The sequence below is a fragment of the Balearica regulorum genome, chromosome 2, assembly GCF_011004875.1.
Source record: "Balearica regulorum gibbericeps isolate bBalReg1 chromosome 2, bBalReg1.pri, whole genome shotgun sequence".
NCBI lineage: Eukaryota > Metazoa > Chordata > Aves > Gruiformes > Gruidae > Balearica > Balearica regulorum.
Window position 1 is genome coordinate 28,852,357 of NC_046185.1, and position 23,078 is coordinate 28,875,434.

The following is a 23,078-nucleotide window of genomic DNA, read 5'->3' on the forward strand; positions in this document are numbered from 1 at the left end:
AAAATTCTGAAATATTTTAATATCATCAAGCTAAGCTGTTACTATTTTCTTATGTAGTGTTTGTTAGGTTCTGACAATTTCATCTCAGGAAGTGATTGATCAAGAAAAGAGACTCTTCTAGAAAAAGGTGAGGAAAAATTTGAGTAAGGGAATGCCTTTTTGTAAGGGGCTATATTAATATTTTTTCCTTTGAGGAGACTAAATAGGATCGACCTTGAGAATAAGAAAAGCTAAACTGAGTTCTCCTATTTATCTTTTCAAAAATTAATGTGGATCAGCTGAAGTGGACAGCAAAGTTTGAAGTCAAAATTGCTTTCTAGCAAAATAACCTTTAACTGATGGGGTGAAAATTAATTTAACCCAATAGCAAAATTATTCCATAATTGTCCAATGGAAAGTTTTTACTAAGGCAGGAGATGAAATACCATTGAGACAATCCATTGTGGCATTTACCATGTTTAGTCGCATACTTAGTCTGCAATCTCTTATCATGGTTATCAGTTCATGTGATAGGGATAGTGATCCTGGCATGAGTACATACAATCAGTTAAGAGCTTTTGATGTTATCAGATCCTTCAGCTTTACTTTGTTTTCAGGTCATCTGCAAAACTTACCTGATGCTGAAGCAAGACTGTATTTCAGCTTTAGAAAGGAGGAAAGGAAGGAAATGGAACTAGAGATCAATTAAATTTGATTAATCTAAAAATGTCACGTGCTAAAGACTCTTAGTTCATTAGACGTACCTCACTTTTTGGCAGAATGGCTATGTGGCCGTATCTCACTTTTTATCCATAAAACTGAATGAGGAGAAAACTCCATTTTTCCATCTGGCAACTTTAGGTTCTTAACAGTTTTAATGCTGAACTTCATGGAAAGGACACATGAGATGCTTCAATGACTATAGGTGCCTTAACAACTACTGGTTGGTTATAGTTGAGGTAATGCCTTAGGGTCTTCAAATTTACTTCTATTAGGTGCTTGGTAACTTTGAAGCTCTATCCTTCAATAGTTGTTAAGATACAAGAACTTTCTTCAAGATTGCATCAAGTTACAAACTTGGTCTCCACTACCGCTTCTCAGACTTTCTGCTAGAAAGAGAAAGAAAAGAGAAGTTGCTGCCACTCTCTGAGCCTCCATTTACATCACTGTGTTTGCCACAGGTAGCTTTCTCAGCAATATGATTCCTCACAGCTTTCACTCTCTAGGAACTTCTCAGTAAAGTCTTGTTCATATTCCTGCTCTTCCTTATAAGATTGTCAAAGAGCAGCATGAGCACTTCAAGTACTCTTCTGTAGATTCAGGAAGTCACCTTTGTACCAGTTTCTGTTCAGATAATAGCTGCATTATTAAATCCACTATTAAACTAAAAAAAAAAAAAAAAAAAAAAAAAAAGACTTGAGTCCTAATTATACATTTAAAATGCCTTTAACCCAAGTTAGATTGTTGAGTTAGAAAGCTATTATTGCTTTAAAAGTCTGTTGCAGAATTTTAAGGTAAGGAGATTTTGCTTGATAAAAATGAAATTCATAGTGCAGCTGTTTATCATACAGTTATCATCCTCAAAAAATGCAAAAGCATACTGTTAGGGCTTATGTGTAGGAAGTCAAAAAACATTGCCAAGTGTCTAAAATAAGCTTTAGTTTAGCTGTCATACAGCAAAATGAGAGCACTACTTGCATGATGTCCACTACCTATTGGAAGATCTCAGTTGGAAATGTTTTGTGTGTCTATTCTGTTTTGGGATAGGATGGACTAGAACAATGTATCCTAACCAGTGTATGCCATGTCAATCATAATCTGTATTTGTTTGTTCATTATACATAGGTCACAGGAAGGGAGGGGTGGGGTGGTGGTTTTTGCATGTTGGTTCCTTAGTTGCAGTTCTGAGATACCTTAATCTGGAGGCAAGCTTAATGTTTGCAAAATGCAGGATTTCATTTGATTCCTAACCCTGTTTGCTCTGGTTGTGTGTGTGGGGTTTTTTTGTTTTGGTTTGTTTGGAGTTTTTTTCTGGTTTTGTTTTATTTTATTTTGTTTTGTTTTGTTTTGTTTTTCCCAGTATAGCAAAACTTACACTGCTCCTTTTCCCTAAGATTTCATCCTCCTTCCTTAAGAAGCTGAGAAATCAAATATTCAGTTAGTACATTAATAATTGCTAACTCAAGCACTATACTAAAATATTTTTTCTTTTTTTTCTGAGACTAAAAATATGTGTAATTTTTCTCTTAAGCATATGAATACAGACACAGATAAACAGTTGTTAACACCCTTAGCTTTAATACATGCAAAAATGGTTCTCATTTTCAGTTTGAACATGTACAAAAATGTATACGTGCTTTTGGAAATTTGGATTTAATTGCTGAATGGGGTAATCCCAGCTCTAATTTTGCCCCTAGTTTATAGTATACCAAGTCTAAAAAACTTATGTTAAACTGAAAGCAAGCAAAAGTGCTGCTTGGGAAACTTAAGCATTATGTTCACAGGATTAGCATACTAATGACATTGCTATGAGTATACAGGACCTATTATGTTTATTAATTGCAAGTATAATTTCTAAAATGAACTAGGTTACTTGTTTTGCATATTATCCTTCCTAATTGCATGGAAGACCATGTGTCTCAGAAGAAAAAAAAAAAAAAAAAAACAAAACAGAAAAGCATGCACATATAATTTTCCCTGTCATTTTCTGATATTTTGATTTTTTTAGCAACTTATTTTTTAATATATATAAAAGTATAGGTAAATCCTAATCTTACTGTTGGCTGATACAGACACTTGACTGAGTTCTGCCAGGTACTGAGTGCTCTGACCATCCATCTGAACTTAGGGCTATTGAGAGTACTCAGGAATTCACAGCATCAGGTCCTAATTAAGCAAAGCTAAAACTGTTCTATTACATTTTGAAATTGCAATACACATGACCATAGCCCATAGGGGAGCTAATAAAAGATAATCCCGTGGTTTGCTTTGAAGCAATTACTGTCTGTCCCTTTCTGCCTGCAGGAATCACCTTGTCACATCCCTCATTTGCATCAATCCACCACTTCCCCTTCCCCCCCTTCTATTTTTGTAATCCTGCCCTTTAACAAAAATAGCGGATGACATAGAAAGGAGAGTTGCAGATGTACTGAAATATATGCAGTCTTTCTGCTACTTGCAAAAGGATTACAGACAACTGGTGAGTTAGTGTACTGCAAGCAAAATAGACTTACTTATCAACTGAGGTATGAGGACTTTTTTGTCTTTATGAAAGTAGGAGGCTAATGCAGCTAGCCTGAGTTGGTCCTATTCTGCCACTGATCCACACAGAGGTGGTTTCAAGGAAAGGGAATGTTTTACTTCAGAATGGATATGGTCTTTATTATAGCAAGCAAAATAGATTTCTCTACACTTTCTGGCTTTTTTTTTCACCTTAACATATATGGCAGGAGTGAATTATGATGAATTCGGTGGTGATTTGAAGCAAGGACAGTGTTTTACCTGTACTAAATTCACCTTTTCTTGCCATTTAATATTTGAACTCTCTATATAAAACCTACTATATTCACTTATTGTGATTCATGCTAAAACAGATTTATGAAAGGTATGTGATCAGTGTTGAAGATGATTAAAAGAGAAAAAGGTAAAAATGTTTAACCAGTATTGTTGTTTCCTCTTCAGTTGTAGAACACTGCCTGACTCCATTTGAACCACATGTACAAGATGAAAATAAGACAGGTGTAATTTGCATAAATTATTTAAGAGAATAATTAGAAGCGAGCATGTAAAAATGGAAGTGCTAGATTCTGATTGATCCCTGCCCTCGCTGTGGCAGAGTGAACTCCCACAGGCGTTTGCTGAAGAAGGGTTGGAAATGAAATTGGGAAACATTAATTACAGATCAATATCCCATGGAAACTCCTTTACTGGATCAGCATTTTCAAAACTGGGGAGTAAGTCAGAAACTAAAGAGGATGGCACAGAGGACAAGCTGGTTTCTGTACTACCTTTTCCTTTTCATCCTTACTACTTCTGCCCAGATGGAGTTACTGTGTAGCTGATTGGATTGTCTTCACTACAAAACAGGAAGAGAATGTCTGAATTAGAATGTTGCCCTCCTTCCTCCCCACTGAATGCTTCAAAGAAATCATACGTTTCAAGGATATTCCTTCCTTCCCGCTCTATTAGCTCCCTGGCCTCCTTGCAGAAGTTACAAGGGTTTTTTTCAAATGATGTTGTGTTATAGTCTTTACATTTGGGGGGGGGGGGGGGGGGGGGGGTGTTGTTGTTTTGGGGTTTTTTGTTGGGGTTTTGGTTTTTTTTTTCTCATTCTGCTGTGTGGACCAAATAAACTAATTTGGGAAACCACAGTACTGCCTCTTACGTTCATTGCATTCTCTTCTTGTCTCTCCCTGGGAAGTGACAAACTGATACTATCAGTAGATTTTATGTACTTATAAAATCCATGTTCTTCTTCTATCTACAGGTTACAGCAGCAAAACATGAATCAAATTTTTCAAAGAGTTATTATAGTACTGAAAATATCACAAATTTTATACCAGCTTGATTGCAAAAAAAAGAGAAGGGTTTCTACAATATGGAATGATATCCAGCAAGGAAGTACACCATCTTAATTTTCATCTTATAGATCTGATTTTGAAAAGCAGAAGACAAAAAAAAAACAAAAACCAAAACCATTTAAAAGTGGGGTTATTATCAATTTATATTTAAAAACTCTTTTAACTATGAGAAACAAACATGCTGTGCCATAAAAGCTTATATTGCAAGTGGCATCATTAATTGCTGAAAAGACATGGAAAGGAAAGAAAGTAAAAATAACATTCAGCAAAATATAGGAACTATCTGATTCAGTTAAATACCTCCTGTTTCCACTGAAGGCAACTTTGCTATTGGCTTTAGCGTAGCCAGTTGTTTTTCAGACACAGAATCTCAAATGCTGTTTATGTGTAGTACAGTATTTACATGAAATCTTGTCTGTAAAGATGTAGTAGAAAAACCTATGAGGTATAAATCCATAAAAAAATATGCAGTACTTATACAAAATGTGTTGTTGTGTTTCTATTCTTTTGCTTTAATGCAGTTTTAGTTTAATCCGTAACATAAGATTATTCAAGATATAGACATCTATACAGGAAATATTTGCATAGATATATCAATGGCTGTGTTTATGATTCAAAATATTATGTTTCTTATGTTTATAAAATGAGAAAAAACTATTATAATGAAAAAAAATATAAATGGTATGGAGAAAAGAAAGGTTTGGCTAAGTTGCATTTCCTATAGATGTTTAACTTGTAGTTCCTCTAGTTCACTGATGTAAAACTGCATAAAACGTAACAGTAAAGTTATTTTATCTAATGGATTCAAATACCATGTGACAGATATGGTTTGAATAATGATTTCCCCAAAGGAACTTTGCAGCTTGACCTTTTGATTTTATTACAATGGACTACCTTCCCACAAGCCTTTTTAAAGTAGCACACCACCATCTGTTGTTACATTATGTATTTATGTATTTCCTATGTAAATGTCTTAGAATAAAGTTGTAGTACTTTTATTAAGATAATTTGAAACAACGTATTGGGACATATGAAAAAGGGCAGTGCTGATTAATGTATTTTTGGTTACCACACTGTTGGTATCTTTTTTTTTTTTTTTTTTTTTTTGGTGACAAAATGTAATTTATTACTGTGCTGTAGAAGACATACCGAATAACTAAGATTTTTTACATTAGTCTTATGGTAGTATACAGTTCTGATTTCTCTGATGTAGTTGCTGCTCCTACTAATGATTTTACAGTCTATGAGGAAAAATCCTGTATTGCGCTTAATTTTTACTGATATGAATGCCTCTCTTTTGAAGTATGTGATTGACTGCAATGATATTTTCAGAGCCTAAAAAAGTCTGTGGCCGTTTCCAGCTAGTGCCAACCACTTTGACACTTTGTTGCTTGTAGGATGGCGATGAAAATAATGAGGCAGTCCCTATGAATTCATTACAAAATACATTGCTTTCGTTATTTAGCATATGTGTGTGAGGGGAGATAAGCCTTTCTCTTGAGGAATCTAAAACAGAGGAAACAAAAGTCCAAGAAAGTGATAAGCTGTAGGACCTAAGCAGCAAACTCTGTTTCCCTGGTTGTGTTCGGTTCCCTGCTTGCTTTTAGAAATAATGAAATAGAAGAAACAACTCTACAGTAAAATATTGTGATAGTAAGCATAGTTAAAATAATGTCAGCAATATAGGTAGATTAGATCAAAATAATGAGCTTGTAGGTGAGGTATTGAAAAGCTATAGGCATCAAAGATGCTAATACCAAGGCAATGACAAGGTTGGGTAATCTTCTGGAGTGTCATGAAAGAGTCACTTTGTACTCTTGCCTTCCTTGATATATCACTAAATAACAGTTGCATTTATATAGCATTTTATATATTCTAAGCCCTGTCTGAATTCTTGCAATGCTGTACTGAGGAACGTTTGGAAGCATCACTCATTTTTTGCTAGCATGAAAGCCAGTTGATTTTTCCAGGAACACCTAATGGTCCTGTGGCTCAACCACAATTGTTCTGACTCCAAACTCATCATTGTTTTTGATATATGCCAATCACCTTGATCTGGCCAGTGGTGTTCTGGGATCCAGGCAACTGAATGAACTCCACAGTTACATATAACAAGTCATAGAAAGTAGTAAAAGAAAGAGAAAAATCTAAACCCAGAAAAGATCAAGGATATTCCAAATAGGAACACATGAGTAACCTCTCCGAAGATACACAGAGAGGGGGAGGAAGAAGCAAAAAAAAAAGAAAAAAGATTTGATAAATAAAATGAGTCATATAGGGACTGGAGGTTATGGAATCTTGTGGACAATCTCCATACCCCACAATATGATGGCTGTCGAAGTAGACCACAATTCTTGCAAAATGTATACCAGAAGCCAGACTACTTAGCTATCAGGCAAAAAGTTGCAAAATTACACCCAAGTTCTTCCTTAGTTTGAGATTCACAAACAAAATGTGTTATTGAATAGGTATTGTAGAAAGAGAGCTCTGTGGAGAATTAACTTCCTTGGACTTATTTTCATCTTTGAACACAAAGACTTTTTTCCCTAATCTTACAATACTTTGCTAGATATCTTATCTCCAAGACTGTCCCCTCAATTTTATTTCAATGACTGTGGATGACTACTAAGAATTACTAGTTATTTTTTTTTACTTTATCTTGTTTAAAAGATTAAATTACTCAATATTCCTTGTACATAGGGGTTCTCAATCTCTCCTTCCTATAAACTGGTTTTTTTTCATTTAAAATTGAACTATATAGTGTCTATTTCTGATGAAGGAATTAACTCTTATTCTTAGTTTGTTCAGTGTAGCACAATGGGACTTTGATGCTTCTTATAGCAAACTATCATCTGACTTCTACTGCATAAATACTAATAATTAGTGTTGTTCATATTTCCTGATTCTCTGCCAGTCTTTTTTTTTTGTTCTCATTTTAGGAACAGTGTCAACGCCTTATAGGCTGAAGGTAAGAGGGTCCATGAAATACGCTGACTGTTTAGGAATATAAGTATGTAGGCATGTTTTCCCTCCTAGACCACTACTATTATTCCTGCCTTGGAGATCTTGGAATGATGCTAGATACAAGCATGTGAGTTATAATATCAAATGAAGTCTCCCCTTCTCCATGAGGAGGGTCTCTGTCTAAGAAAATCAGTTACTAGAAACATAATTCCCAAGGAGTACATGCTTAGCCAGTTAGCAGTCTTCTGTTTCAAACCAAAGTTTTGCATTGAAGTCAACTGACTAGTCTGTTAGAATTGCTAATTTGAATCAGCCAGCCTCAGGACGTACTCCTGTATGCATCTATGCACCTTTCTCTGTGCGAGCTAAAATATACATTCACTTCAGTTTGAGAGTAGTGTACATAAAAGAATCTATTGTTTTGTTTGACCATATGAGAATTCATCTGTATTAATTTTAGAGTAATTATTACCATAGACCTTGGGGGTAAAAAACTATAAAAATATTGGTAGTGACTTACCTGGATTTCTAATCCCTCAGGGACTTTTCCATGGTTTGAGTCAGTATGAGCAGGATTCTACAAGTCTTCAGGATATTGCAGTTTTGGGAGCTTAAGTCTAGAATCACAGAATGGTTGAGGTTGGAAGGGATCTTTGGAAGTCATCTGGTACAACCCCCTGCTCAAGCAGGGCCACCTAGAGCAGGGTCCCCAGGACCATGTCCAGATGGCTTTTGAATATCTCCAAGGATGGAGATATGCCTCTGGGCAACCTGTGCCAGTGTTTGACCACCCTCACAGTGAAAAAGTGTTTCCTTATGCTGAGAGGGAATCTCCTGTGTTTCACTTTGTGTCAATTGCCTCTAGTCCTGTCACTGAGCACCGCTGAAAAGAACCTGGCTCCATCTTCTTTACTCCCGCCCTTCAGATATTTGTACACATAGATAATGTCTCCCCTGAGCCTTCTCTTCTCCAGGCTGAACAGTCCCAGCTCTCTCAGCCTTTCCTCATAGAAGAAATGCTCTAATCCCTTAATCATCTTTGTGGCCCTAGAAGTTTATTTTGGATTTGGTTTTGTTTTTTCCCCTGAAGCAGTCATGACTTATCCAGCCAGATTATTCAATACAGCATCCTTACCCTGCAGAGTACTTCATATTTTCCTAGAAGCTATAGGAATTCTAGTAAGACGTAAGGACAGTGTCCCCTAACATACGGTCTGTGATTGAGTGTTTACATCTACTAGAACTGTTAGTTTTATTTGTGGAAGTATTTCCACTGGTCTGGGTTCATGCCAGACTTCTCCAGAGATTTCTATTGACTGGAGAAAATTTCCCTGAGCAACTAGTGAATAAAGTCCACATTCTGCAGTCAGTTATAAATGTGGATACTGTTGCAGGGAATGATCAAGGTACAAAGAATTTCTTTCCAGGGAAAAGATTTGTGTCATAGTTGTTATAACAGTAACCCACTCTCGGTACAGACATTCAGTAGAAGCAGCGAATGAACAACGTAACTCCTGCCTTTGGAGCTGGGTAGTATCTGATCCCTGTTCCAAGTGTATTTCAGCATCTCAAGCACAATGTTGCGTGCAGATCCTACATCTGACACTTACTGGTAGGTTCCCACCTGCCTGGGAGCTGCAAATGTCTCTGTCCTGGTGCTCCTGGCTGCTCTTTTACACCTTCCACTCCTGCTGCTCTCAAGGTACATTGCATAAGGAACAAGTGTGGCAGTAAAGCAAAGGATTTAACACATTTAAACTAAACTTGAATGATAAATGAAAGGAAATCATTGTCTTTTTACTTTTGTCTTTTTACTTTTTGTCTTTTTACTTTTGCCGCTCCTTGGACTCTGACTTTGCTTCAAGTCACTAACCAGGCAGAGCTTCTGGCCTGGGGCTGCAGTCTTGAGTCTTGCAATGAAAATACCTCTCACTGGGAACAGAAGCTCCCTTTTAAAATTATCTCAGTCACAATACACTTGTGTGGGGAAATTCCAGACCCCTCTCTCCTGACTTAATGTAGGAAGAGACATACACGATCCAGATTGATAAATCTGAGATTTCTATAACATGAATGTTCAGGTTTCCATCCATTTTGAAGCTGGAACACAGAAAAATCTATAAGCATATACATACTAGAACTGTGGAGATGCCTCAACTAATTTTGAACTAGCTATCTAGCTGCAGCAACACTGAACTCGATGAGGCCTAATTTATCCTCCTCTTTGGCCCACTGTCGACTCACCTCTGCTACTTCTAGTACTACATCAAAGTATTTACTATAGTGCAGCCTGCAACCTAGACATCCCACAGACTTCTTTGAATTATTAAGTCCTTGTTACAAACTATCTAATCCACAATAAAGATTAAAGACATTAATGTGTCTAAAACTATGTCAATACTGCATCAAAGTTGGGGGTTTTGGGGGTTGTCACAGTAATTCACAAGAAAAGAAGTTGACCACTTTCTAGTTTAGGTCACTGGAGAACTCAACTTTTCAAGTTGGTGTTTTAACTTTCTTTTTTAACATGTTCATAATGACAAGCAAGATAGTTGCTGGTTTGGTTCATTCTATTTAAGGTCTTTTCCATTGCTGTACAATTTCCAAGAAGGGGATTTGTTTCTGAGCTTCAAGGCATTCCAGACTAATGTATTCTGAACATGTATGCTCTTTTTGATCTGTTTAGGATTAGTTATCTCAAATTACAACCATAGGTAGCAAGACATTCATAACCATTGAGCTATTATATTATCTATGATATGTCTTATTCTCATTCTGTAGACATTTCTACATGAGGTAGGAAAAACAGCAGAAGATTCCCTGTAATGCTCTGTGTAAACACTTCTGTCTATCTGATGTCATGGTTTACCCCCAGCTGGGAAGTGAATATCACACAGCCACTCACTCCTCCTTATTGGGATTGGGGAGAGAATCAGAAGAGTGAAACTGAGAAAACTCATGGGTTGAGATAAAGAGTTTAATAGGATAACAAAGGAAGATAATAATAATAATTAATAACAACAACAACAACAACAACAGCAACAAGTGATGCACAAATGCAATTGCTCACCACATGAACAAGGAAAAAATAATCCTGATACCCAGTCTGTTTCTGAGCAGTGATCCCACCTCCCAGCTGGCTTCCCCAGTTATATACAGGGAGCATGATGTTCTATGGCAGGGAATATCCCTTTGGCCAGTCTGGGTCAGCTGTCCTGGCTGTGCTCTCCCAGCTTCCTGGGCACCTGGCAGGGCGTGAGAAGCTGAAAAGTCCTTGACTTGGTGTGGACACTACAACTACCTAGCAACAACTAAAAACATCAGTGCGTTATCAACATTATTCTCATCCTAAATCCAAAACACAGCACTATACAGACTGCTAGAAAGAAAATTAACTCTACCTCAGCTGAAAACAGTACATCTGGCTATCAAGTTGTCTCTGAAAAGTCCATGTTAGCTGCAATAGTTAAGTCTGTAATTAAAACACACCGTTAGCCATGATTAATTGGCCTAAATAAAGAAATGACCTGGTCATATGGATACTAATTTTGGAGTTAGCTTATTTATCCATACCATAGTAAAAGCCTTCAATTTCTTTTCAAAATTACATCAGCTCTTGAACTGCTAAATCCTGTAATGATCAGTGTAAGTTAGATTCTTAAATGCATGGGTTTTGAAAATATAAGTCTCCTGAATTATTCAGACATTTTAAGTCATTTCACTTATAGTCTCTTTGGCGGAAGTGTTTTAAAAAATAAAAGTCAAAATATTTTGAACTTATGAAATCTCACAGTTTTACTCAGTACAAATAGAAATTTTGTTTGCATCATAAAATCTAAAAAAAGGAACAAGAATAGATGAATAATAATGACATGCAACTGCACTACTGAAGGTGTTTATGAAATTGTTTTGATCTGTTCTTTATTAGACTGATTTAATAAGCTTTCAGGTTCATAGAACATAATTCTACTGTAGCTTATACTATGTACTGTCATTCAGGAATGTTAATAATTTGTTGATAAGTTCTCTTCTATCTTAGAAATCAGTAAGCTCTCTGAAACTCTAATCATCATAATGTTCTTGCTTAATCTTTAATGATGATATATTCTTTGTTCTTAGTAATAGTTTGGTGTCAACATACTGTTTTTAAGAGCACTCTTTCTTCTCAGACTAGCAAAGGTCTGAATGATTGAAGTCCATTGCTGTATTTAATACACTTCAAGTTAGCCTATGCTTTATCATTTAGATGAGACAAACGTACAGCCAGGTGACAAAGTGCTATCTATTCCATAGCCAGATGATCCATATAGCATAGCATTAGTAGCGGTTACAAACTAAAATTAAAAGATCTTTTCATCATGGCAGAAAAAACCCCAAATCCTAGGCATCTAGTAAAAAATCTGAAAGTGATAACAGCCCATGTGCTGAGAACTAGGTTCCATGGGCTCTTGCAGAAGTGGCAAGTCCACAACAAACTCTTAATATCTCTACAGGTTTCATCACCAATGGGTTCTGTTTATTTTTTTCCTTACAATTATGAAAAGAGAAGGTAGAATTATGGTGAAGGAATTTTTTTAGTGGAAAAAGTGTGTGCAAAACTTGGGTTTATAATTTTAAAATGTATAAATAAATGGGACGTAACCTTTGAAGTTCAATTAGTGTGAAAAAATATTTTGGGGCTAATTTTATTTCTGTTTTCTTTTGGGGGTTTTACTGGGGGGGAAGGGGGTGATTTTTCTTTTTTTCCCCAAAATGAAATGTTTGAGTGCCCATGTTCTTCTGAATTACTCCTGACATTCTTCAGCTAAACTCCAGTGTTTGTTAATAGGCTAACAATGGGAACTAACATACAAATCTAGTGCAAGCAGATGCTTAGTAAAGATAGATTTTAGCTTCTAGTCTCCTGGAGGTTAATGTGGACAATGAAGTAAGATTAAACAAAAGGGGTTTCTTTATTTAAAAAAGATTAGAAAGAGTGACTCACATAAGTGAGTTCAAATACATAAAAGGCTACTGCAGAGGGGAAAGGAATAATCGGTTCCCCTCACCCGTAGCAGGTAAAATGAGAAGTTACAGGCTTAAATTATAATAAGGGAGATTCAACTCTGAGGCAAACTTCACAACAGTAGGATAGTAAAGCACTGTAATAGAGAGGGAAGTGGTGCAACCCATTGTCTTCCAGCTGTGTTTCTCTGTGGTTACCATGAGAGGTTACCATGGCTGTCATTTTGCTGTAGGACAAGAAATTCCTGTCCAAAAACTTCACTTGAAGTAGCAGTATTTTATCTTCCTAAACTGTATAAAGCAATGGGACATATCACTCATTTTGGAGTTTGTGCAAAGGGTCTCTGTTCGCATCCCAGGCATTACATGTTAGACGGATCTACTTCACTATTTCCTTGTTCCAAGACAGATGAGTTTCTCAGGATGCTAGATGGCTTGCCAACACTGCATTGTCATTGCTTAAGTGTATTAAGGCAGACGCATATCTAATTTCAGTAGGGGGAGCAGGGGGAAATTCTTGTGGTCATAATTTCTTTAATAGGTTGTCTCAAAAATACAAGACTGTGAGAAAATTGTTTTCCTTTCTTCTCCTGCTGTGGCTGCCTCCTTCTGTTTGCTTTCCTTGTTGTTTTACCCATCTATATATTTTGGACTTAATTTTAAAGTTAAGCTTCTCTTCCATAGTTCACAGCATTTGGACTATGCACAGTAGAATCTGAGGGACATATTTCAGGTAACCGGCAGACTGAGCCAAGGTCCTTCAAAATTTGTTAATATAAGACTGAGGAAACTGAGGAATGCAACAGGAACCAGATTTGTTGTCTCTTATCTTGTTTCATGATCCTTTCTCAGAAGGACAGAAGATTAGTAGCATTTAGTGCTACTAAATGTTACTAGCTGTCAAACATTCACCAGTTATTAGTTTGGAGGTCAATTTGTGTGACTTCTCAAAACAAGAAGCTTGCTTTCAGAATGTTATCTGACTTCCTGGTATGTTGGCTGTGTCTTCTAGCTGCTATTTTGAAGGCTGAGGGAAGGCCCAGGTGGTCTACTTCCTTTATTCAATGACAGGGAGTTACTGTCAGGCATCCTGTATTTAACTGATCTTTTTAGAAGGGGAAAGGCTATACTGTCCTCTCCTGCTGTTTCTGAGCCACCCCTCTTTTCCTTTTCCTGTACCTGCAGTAACACTCTGCTAGATTCCAGTTTGTCCTATCTACTCCCCTTCTCCCATGGGCAGTACTCCCCAACCTTTTTTTTCTATCTTTCTCTTTATAGCTTTTCTAATTCAGATATCTGAAGGCTTAACTTTTGATAAATATGGTTACTTGTAGCTCCTACCTCTGTCTCCTTCAGTTATGCCACAGTGAGGATGGTTTTGAGCAGTGATAGGTGGTCTCACAAACCTACCAAGTAATTTTGTGTGCCCTTAGCACCTGAAAGAGAATGTAATGAAAAGCCCTGCTCTGTGTCTGCATACCAAATTCATGCTGAGAAAGTGGCAAGAAGGGGGCATCATTTTAGACAATAGTGACATGCTGTTCAGAATTATTTTTCTTCCCTGACTGATCATTTGGTTCAGTATTGCTGTCTTTAACATTGTTTCCCTTGCCTTTTCTGCAATGACTTGAGAGGATGAATCTCAAAAAAATCCCCTTCTTAAATATACTCATTGTAAATATTAATTCAAATGGACTCTACATGATACATTGAAATCAGCCCACTCTGTCTCAGGCGGATCTCTTACTTCCATGGTCTTGTTTCCACATATTGCATTACTCTTGCCCACCTTTCAGCTCTATCTGGTCTTTCAGAGCTATCCTCCAATAATGGAAGGAAAAACAGACTTCCTGTGCAAAGCAACACATAAACTGATTTGTGTGATGATCAAAATCTAGCACAAACTTAGTGTTCACACTTGAAGCTGAAAAGTGCAAGTCAGAAGTATGTAAAGTTGGATGTAGGTACTGATTCTAGCAATTTATTTATACTGGAAATAAAAGCATCTTCCTATCTATTAAAATAATTTTGTTCTTGTTCTGAATGGCTCCTGTATATAGAGACAGTGTGACAATGAAAGAGGTTAGTCTGGGTTTTAATCCTGTCTGTACTGTATCTTCCTGTTGCGTAGAGCTTGCAAACATTGTGAGATGAACATTGCATTGTCTGAACTGCACTATGGGAAGGTAAACCTCTTTAAATTAGAAGTATCTGAACTCATAACCTGAAGATTTCCCCTCTCTTTAGTGCTAGTTTTATCTTTTATTTACATTGAGCCAATATTCACCTATAAAGCATGTTCAGTGTCAGTAAAGTTAACCAAATCAACGAATCGATCCATCCTGAGGTTCTTCACTGGGTCTGTAAGATGGGAGTGCGCCACCAGCACGGTTAACCTGCTATGGAGCTGAATCGAGTGGACTCTACAAGTTAAACTTAAGGCTGAAAATTGCAGACTACACAGTTTGGTGTTAAGCTCTGTATTAACAGTGTGTATAAACAGATAAAATCTCAGAAGTGCTGTATGAGGCGAACAACCCACAACACATTGTGAGGGGAGAGTGGGTGGATAGCATTCATTAACGTAATGATTCAGAATCCATGAACTGGGATGTGATACGTTTGAAAGAGGTGGCTGAACGAATTTTTTTTATTTATTCATTCATTAGTTTTTTTAAAGAACAGAAGATCAGATTTATGGAGTTACAAGTACTTTGTTACTGGGGAGAGTGAAGCTGCAGCAATACAATTTAACTGTGTCTTGTAGAGAGGCGATATATGTACCTTTCATTCTAGTGAGTAGTTCCAGTTGTTGGATGAGAAGCTAAGACATTTTAAAAGATGTATCAGTGCTTTCATTGCTTCAAAAATCTTACACTGTGCTTTGTATAGGCTAGATTTTTGAGAATGCTTAAGAAACATTAAGATAACTGCAGCCACTTGTTTATGAAATACTGCCTCAAGGATACAGCATGTTTCAGATGTTTTTTCCAGGTGTTCTTAAGATATTGGCTTTAGTCCATAAAGCTTTCTGTTATTTGGACCATACTTTCTCCCTCTCGCTTCCACACAATTAAGAGCATAAACAGTTGGCATTATATCCATCTCAATCTAAAAAAGGAAGATCCTCTTATCAGGGAGTTTCCTGTAAGTAGGCACAGACTCTGCTACTTCACTATCTCCTGGCCACCTGTTTTGCCTATAAGTATGTGATTTTTATATTCTTCCCAGAAAGCTGACTATGTCCCCACCCTCTCTTTCATATTCTTTGAGAGACAATAACAATATAAAGATGATAACAATATAGTGTAAATGTGTGAGAGCTATTGTGAATTTATTATTGTAGTTGGTAAATATTATTATGTATCCTGTGGACAGTCATTTATATGTGGCTTATATTGTAGATTTTATACTTTTTCTGCTTTAAAAAATTCTTGAAGTGCGTAGAGCCAGGGATAGGTGCTTAAGTTGTAACTTCAAATAAATAAATACATTAAATAAATAATTGAAGCAGGCAGTTTCAGATAATAAAGAGAGCTGGCTCTCGGGTAGAAAACACTGTAAGTCTTAAAACAGCAGAATCTTTAATAAAGGAGATGAAACACAAGCCCCAAAGAATTTCTTCTCTGGAAAAAAAGCCCACCACCACCACCAAAAAAACAACAACAAAAACCAAAACGAAAAAAAACCCCAAACTCACAGGATTCATGCTTGGTGAATTAGAAGCTTCATTATATATGGTACAAAACTAATTACTAGGGAGCAATTTATTTACCTCTAATTTCTATTTAATAGCCACTGCACTTGTCATTGCAGGTATGGTTACAAAAGTATGGCTACCTTCCACCAACTGACCCCCGAATGTCGGTGTTGCGCTCTGCAGAAACCATGCAATCAGCTATAGCTGCCATGCAGCAGTTCTATGGCATTAATATGACAGGAAAAGTGGACAGGAACACAATTGAGTAAGTAACCAGTACTGAACTGCTCTTGACTTTTCTGTTTCAAGCAGGGTAAAATAGAACTGGAAAAACTTTATAACACATGCAGCAGGGTGACTGGGATATCCAGATAGTTGCAGCAACAGATGGAGAGTTAAAATGTTTCTTTTGCTCCTTTTTTTTAATTATTTTTTATTATTATTATTTTATTTCTTTGGGTTTTTTCATCTTCTGTATTTCATGGTAGCAGGTAGTCTACCTGTCTACCTGCCTGACTGCTCTCTGCCTTTGGGCATGTAATTGTAAAGAAAATGTTTCAGGGTTAACTAAAGAAAGGTCCAAAAGGTTATCAATGTGGAAGTGGAGAAATCTATTAAAAATGGCAAGAATTCATGAAATGTTTCACAGGGGAAAGAGTCTTTTCTTACTGGAAAATCTTTAGCGTACATTTCCTTATCCTCATTGAAAAAAATTTTAGCACATTCCACTTGCCCATTCATTTAATGGTTTCCAGTAACAAAAGGCCAGGTGTGGCCATTTTAACATGCAATAAAATTGGATTTGTTTTGCATGCCCTTTGCAATTCTGAAGTAGCGTAAGGCTGGCAGTGTCTGATTTTACTGACAGACTGAACACAGAGAAACTTTGTGAAACAGAGCTATTAAGAGACACTTCCAAACAACTCTATACTATGCCAAATTTTAAAAATGAGCAGGAAAATGAAATAAAAAAAAAAAAAAAGAAAGAAAAAGAGTATTAGTATACAATTAAGAAAATGTTTATGGGATTAAGATTTGAAGTGCTTGTTGGACTCATTCCAATTAAAATGCAATAAATATTGTCTTGTGATTTTAGAAAAAGTTACTTTGCTTGAAAAGCAAACAATAACAAAATAGTACTGTCACTTCATATCCAACATTTACTTTGTTGAAATATGTTTCTACTACTTCTCTAAAATGCTTTTTTTTTGGGGGGGGGGGGGGAATTATTCTTCATTTCCCATTTCCCAGCCCCAGCCTGATATGTCATCTTTCGTTATTCTTTTTTGGTAAAGTAGCTGACATGAATGATTTTTCTATCATTTAGAGTTTAGGGAAGAGACTACCCGAAATGCTGGCAGGATTGGAAAAATCATTTTATTCCACAGGCACGTGCATTATTGCATTGAAAAGCAATAAAGCAAAGCAGATTTTAGGGCTGCCCTAAGGGGAGGTGAGTTGATCCCTCGGTTTAGGAATTTAAAGGACCGTAGAACATGCAGTGCACTATATATGCAGTGCAATAGCCGTAAATGCCTTGTGAGAGAGCCATGCTCAAAAATATGTTTATGATCCCATGTGCAGGGTGAAGAGACAAGGTTCTTTATACAGCTTCAGTGATTGATCCTTGAGGGAAGTGTGCTGCTATATCATTCACTAGTAGCCTTTTAAAGACACATTAGTGGCAGCTTTGTTAGAGGCAATATATTTCACTAAAAGGAAAATAATCTGTTCACAGTTAGCAGTACAGAGAGGATAGAAAGTGGTAACCTAAGGAAAAGTGGAGGCCATTTCTTAATTTAGAGCATCAGCTAGCGAGTTGAAAAAAAAACCAAACCAAAACAAAACTTTAATTGCAAAGGGAAGTGGTTTATGTTTACTAAATTTGACTACTTGGCCAGCATGTCAGGAAGGTTATCTTCACTTCTTCCGCTATGTGAGAGACAAAGAAATCCATCTATACAGCAGTCCAGAACATTAATGTTACAATCTGATGGATATTGAATCTTCCAGACCTTTTGATGCATGATTTTCTTCTACACAGAAAGATATATTAAAGCATGGCAACTCTTAGGCACATATAATTCATGCTGGATCAATTTTGCTGCATTTGCTACATTTGGAGCTGCATTAACTTGAGTCAAGTTGGGAATAGAACTGATTCTTAAAGACTTGTCACATTTGCATTGGTGTTGAGAAAAAAAAAAATAAACTCATTAAAGTAAACTGTGGCCTCAATTACCATTAATTAACACCACTGAATATTCTTGGGACATGTGACTATATAACAAAGGATAAATATTTTTTTAATTGTTCATTTATGGCAGTATTTTGTAAATGTTTGAAATGATTTTCCCTTTCATCTACACAGAAAGTATATATACTCTCTTTGGCCAGAAATATGTGACAATTTACCATTTGTTGCTCTGTGATTAATATGTTGTGATTACGTACAATGGTGGGATTACAAAATAAAGAGTACAGGAGGAACCTCATAAAAAAAATAGGTTCTCAACTTGTGCGTGAGGATTTACCTGCTTCTCTAGCATGTCTTAAGAAGAGATTACGATGTGCCTCTGTCTTCAGAAGGACAAACAATTAAGAGAAGTTATAGTAGTGACTTGATAGGAACCAACTTTGGGGACATTAACAGACAAATAATGCCTGCAGCAGCAGCATCAAAAGTCTCCTGGGGGGATTTTGTTGCTCTGAAAAAAAAAGATAATCCCTCAATGAGTATTTTGATATGCATAAATATGAAGTGTTCATCTTTCCCCTACTACTCACCATTCACTTGTTTTTGCTATATTCTTTAACTTGTTTCCCAAATGGCTTGAGAAGTATGATGCATGCATAAGGAAGAGTGAGTGGTGGAAAGAGATACCATTATACTGACATAAAAATGTAAGGGACATTCTCAACACAAGTATCATGACAATGGCAAACCAAATGAAAATACTGTCTGACATTTGCAGGGGTGTCACAGCATTTTCTGTCATTCATTTATATATTCCCAAACATAGTCAATGATTCGTTAAAAAGGAGACTTCTGAAAACGAACCCGCTGTTGGCATCCCGGTCTTTCACATCCCTAAATCAAACATAGTAAGCAGAAAAAGACTAGTTATTGTCTTTTCTTAAAACTGCTATACATGTTTATTTCCAAAACACGTTTTGCAGTTTGAAGGGGTACATTACAAACTATTTGGCATACAGACAGAATGGTTGTGTACAGGATGCTGACTAAATCTATGTAATAGTAACAAAGCATTCTTTTTATTTTGTCATCCTTTATAAATAAATGGCAAATGTGCTTATTTTAATGTACAGATGAGCTTCTAACCCAGTTTACTTCAAGGTTCATAATTAAGATATAGTCATATTTGTGTGATCTCTGCTGTTTATGTATTAATTATCAATCATATAGTAAGAGTAAATTTTGAGCTGTTGAAATCAACTCATGGTTTATTTTATTAGTAAATATTTTTGTACAAAAGGTATACATAAGGTCTTGATCCCTCAGGAAACACTCACTGAGAAGCCTTGCAGACAAACCAATGTCAGTAACAGGGTTGAAATGCAGTATCTTACATCACTCTTTGACTGCTTCCTATTAGAGGAGAGTCAGTAAAGGCCTGTAATAATGCAATACAGTAGGGACAAGTAAAAATGTTTAGAAAACATATCTATCTCTCTCCACAAGAAGTTTCAGGGTGCCATTCAGTTGTTTCCTTAAACAAATGTCCATAGTTTTTCCAGCCACTAAGTCAAGTTGTACTCTCCCTTTTTTATTTTCCTTTTTTGCTATAACTCTGCCAATAGAAACCCAAACCCAACAACAGCAACAACAACATTATACAGCCTAAACAACAGTTTTGATTAAGGGTAAACGAGGGTGGGTGTTTAACCAAAGGTAGGGGGGTTTAATGTTTTGATTTCACGTTAGACCAAAACTTTTTCCTGAAGGCTTGAGAAAGTGAGGAGACAGAAAGAGATTCTTCCTCTTAACCCCCAAATAACGTGCTATGGTCAGGTAACTGGCATGAATTTTGAGAAGTTCAGTTTCAGAGAGGAATTTGATGCAACATAGTCTACAGATAGAGTGCGTTAATCACAATTAAGCATCTTTATTGAGTACAGATAAAATATTATTTTTGAGGGGCTGCTGCATAAAAGATTTGTGTAAGTTCAGAAACAGATAAAAGAGAGACAAAATCATTACCAATATGCACCTTTTTAAAATGAAAAACAATTATTTAAAAAAAAAAAAAATTCAACTCCAACAAACAATCAAGTACATGTAATACCTTGATCATATTATGTTAAAAGCAGCTATATTTGGAAGAAAATAGGAACAAATGTTTTGTTTGTCAATTCCTCCTCAGATGAAAGAACATATAACATACTATATATCTCCAAATGTCATGAGCATTAAAGATTATTGCTGATGAAGTCTTCTTCCCAGTCAGTGTGAGAACCATCACTGTTTAAAAAAGTACTTTTAACATATTAAAAAAAAAGAAAAAAAAAAAAGGAAAATTTATGTGCCAGAAGTTGTTAACATTGCCTCATTTCTGTGCTAGAAAAGACTGGACTCCACTACTAACCATGTAATAATCTGTTTAAAATTCTGACTGCTAAATTTAGTTCAGCTCAGATCAATGTGATAGATTTGGCTCTTCAGTTGCAAATTGCATCTTTCCTTAAATTTTACATGAAGATACTTTCCTGAAAGCTAGTGAACCACTTGTGCAAAGGCTTCCATTTAATCTACATTGGGATTTACATTTTGTACGAACCACACTCCCAGTCCCAGTCCTCATGTAAGAACAGTAAGAACATCAGTGGGCCAGACAGCATGACAGCATGGAACATCCCCGGCCCATCCAAACCAATGTGGACACAAGTATAATGTTCTTGATAGGTACATACCACTTCAAAATCAATCAAGAACAATTTATGACTGCTTGAATTTCATAACATGTTATTTTAGGCTATGTTTTGTTTTGCTAAAAATGGATTGTCAGTACTAGCAAGATAATACAATGTTGAATTTTGAATCCATACTACCTACTGTTCTTGACTTTTTGTATTAAATCTTAAAACATTTTATGCTAACATTCTTTTCTGTAAGAGTATTGAACCTTTGACATAATTTGACAGATTATTTCAATAACAGTTTTAAAGATTATTTTTTAAATTCACAACTTGGAATATTTATGTTTATCTGCCCCTAACCTGCCAGTGAGAAAACCATGTTATTAAAATAGGTCTCCATCAGTTAAGCTAACTAATTTAAACTCTTTTTTTTTTTTTTTTTTTTTTTTGGGGGGGGAGACCTGATTCAATTGATTTAAAGTCATTGCCATATATATATATATGGTCACATATATATATTATATTTTATATGACTGACATTTTTGTACTCTCTTTCTAATAAAATAGAATAGTTATCTGGTTTTGCTTTATATCTTGCTTCTTTCTTTTGATGTAGTGATATCACTTTAAGGTGATAAAACTGATCTTTTGTTACGTATATGTCTTTTTCTGCAATGTACGTGTGCAATTTCAACAGCATATTTTAAATATACCCTGTCATTAAAATGCATGGTAACTGTATGCTGATCCAAAATGCATTGCAAAAAAAGTGTTACTGATAATGTGTCTAGAAGTCTTCTGAGGTCTGAGCCAATTTTAATCTCATTTGCTGAAGTGTAAATATGATATCATTTTACTAAGAGGAATAGAACTGCCCTTTGGTTTGTAACTAAAATCTGCTGCTTTTATTCATATTCTTTTATTAGAGCAAATTAAAATTTTCAATAATATTTCATCCCAGAAAGCGCTAACATCTACTTTGTTGAATTGACACTTCTTTTAAAAAAGCAGAGGAACTTGCTTTTGTTTCAGCAGATACTGGTGGGGTAAAGTTTTATAGATTTTGCAGTATTGTCTTTGCAGGCACTAGGGAAAGAAGATTGTTCCTTGCAAATACAAATTATAGTCAATGGGTTTATGTCCCTCACATACTTTGTATTCTGACCAGAAATTAGAGCAAATCATTCCCTGTTTCTTATCTGAAATTAGAGCAAATCATTCCCTGTTTCTTATCTGAAACAGGTAACTATGAACTCAATGTCTTCAGTTCATGCAGTCAAATTCATAAGTTTTGGCTTCCTCGCTTGTACTGCTTGATGGATGTGTCACCCATCAAAGTTTTTGCAGGCACTTCTACAGTCTTTACCCGTGCAAGTGTGGTGCAGTACCATCTTGGTACTTTCACTAAAATTTTGTATTTTCCCACAGGCTGGTGAGTTTAACTCCTACTTAGGCATTTAAATGATAATTTGCTATATATCCATAGCTACAGCGTATATGAAGCATTATAAGTCTGGCTGTAATTTTAAACCTCTTCCCACAGATTTACGAAAAATAGTGTGGCTGATTTTGACTGGATTAGCCTATCTCTAAAAATTCATTCAGTATGCAGTATGGTTTATCTTGTATTAGTAGGTGTAAAACTTACAATGCACATCTCATTCCTTGAGTACACAACTGAAAAATCGATTATTTCATTAGATTGTGTAGTTTTTTATTCACACACATACACTACTCCTTTGCACTGCAAATATTCCATGTTTTCTTTTGGACAAAACAAGAAGGTTTTCTTCATTTTGCATATATTAAACTAGGAATATCACTGGAAAAGATGAAAAATGTTTGGCTGGTGGGGTTTTTTGAGTTTTTGTAACCTGTGCGTCTTTTAAAAGGAGTCTACATTTTGAGATGACATTTCAAATGAGTTTTCTGTCATCCAGTCATACATACAGCTGCTGTGTGTATATTTATTT

General features: G+C 35.9%; 1 protein-coding gene across 2 annotated transcripts in view; it reads left to right on the forward strand.

Annotated features, from left to right (window-relative positions):
* Positions 1 to 23,078, forward strand: part of MMP16 (matrix metallopeptidase 16) — a 185,282-nt gene that overhangs the window by 75,511 nt on the left and 86,693 nt on the right. The window contains exon 2 of one of the 2 annotated variants that reach the window (XM_075743767.1): positions 16,344 to 16,492. The exons of the other annotated variant lie outside the window; for it this stretch is intronic. Within the exon in view, the coding sequence (XP_075599882.1) occupies positions 16,389 to 16,492 (104 nt within the window). The 5' untranslated portion in view covers positions 16,344 to 16,388. The remainder of the gene's footprint in view (positions 1 to 16,343; positions 16,493 to 23,078) is intronic. 2 annotated transcript variants of the gene reach the window in all.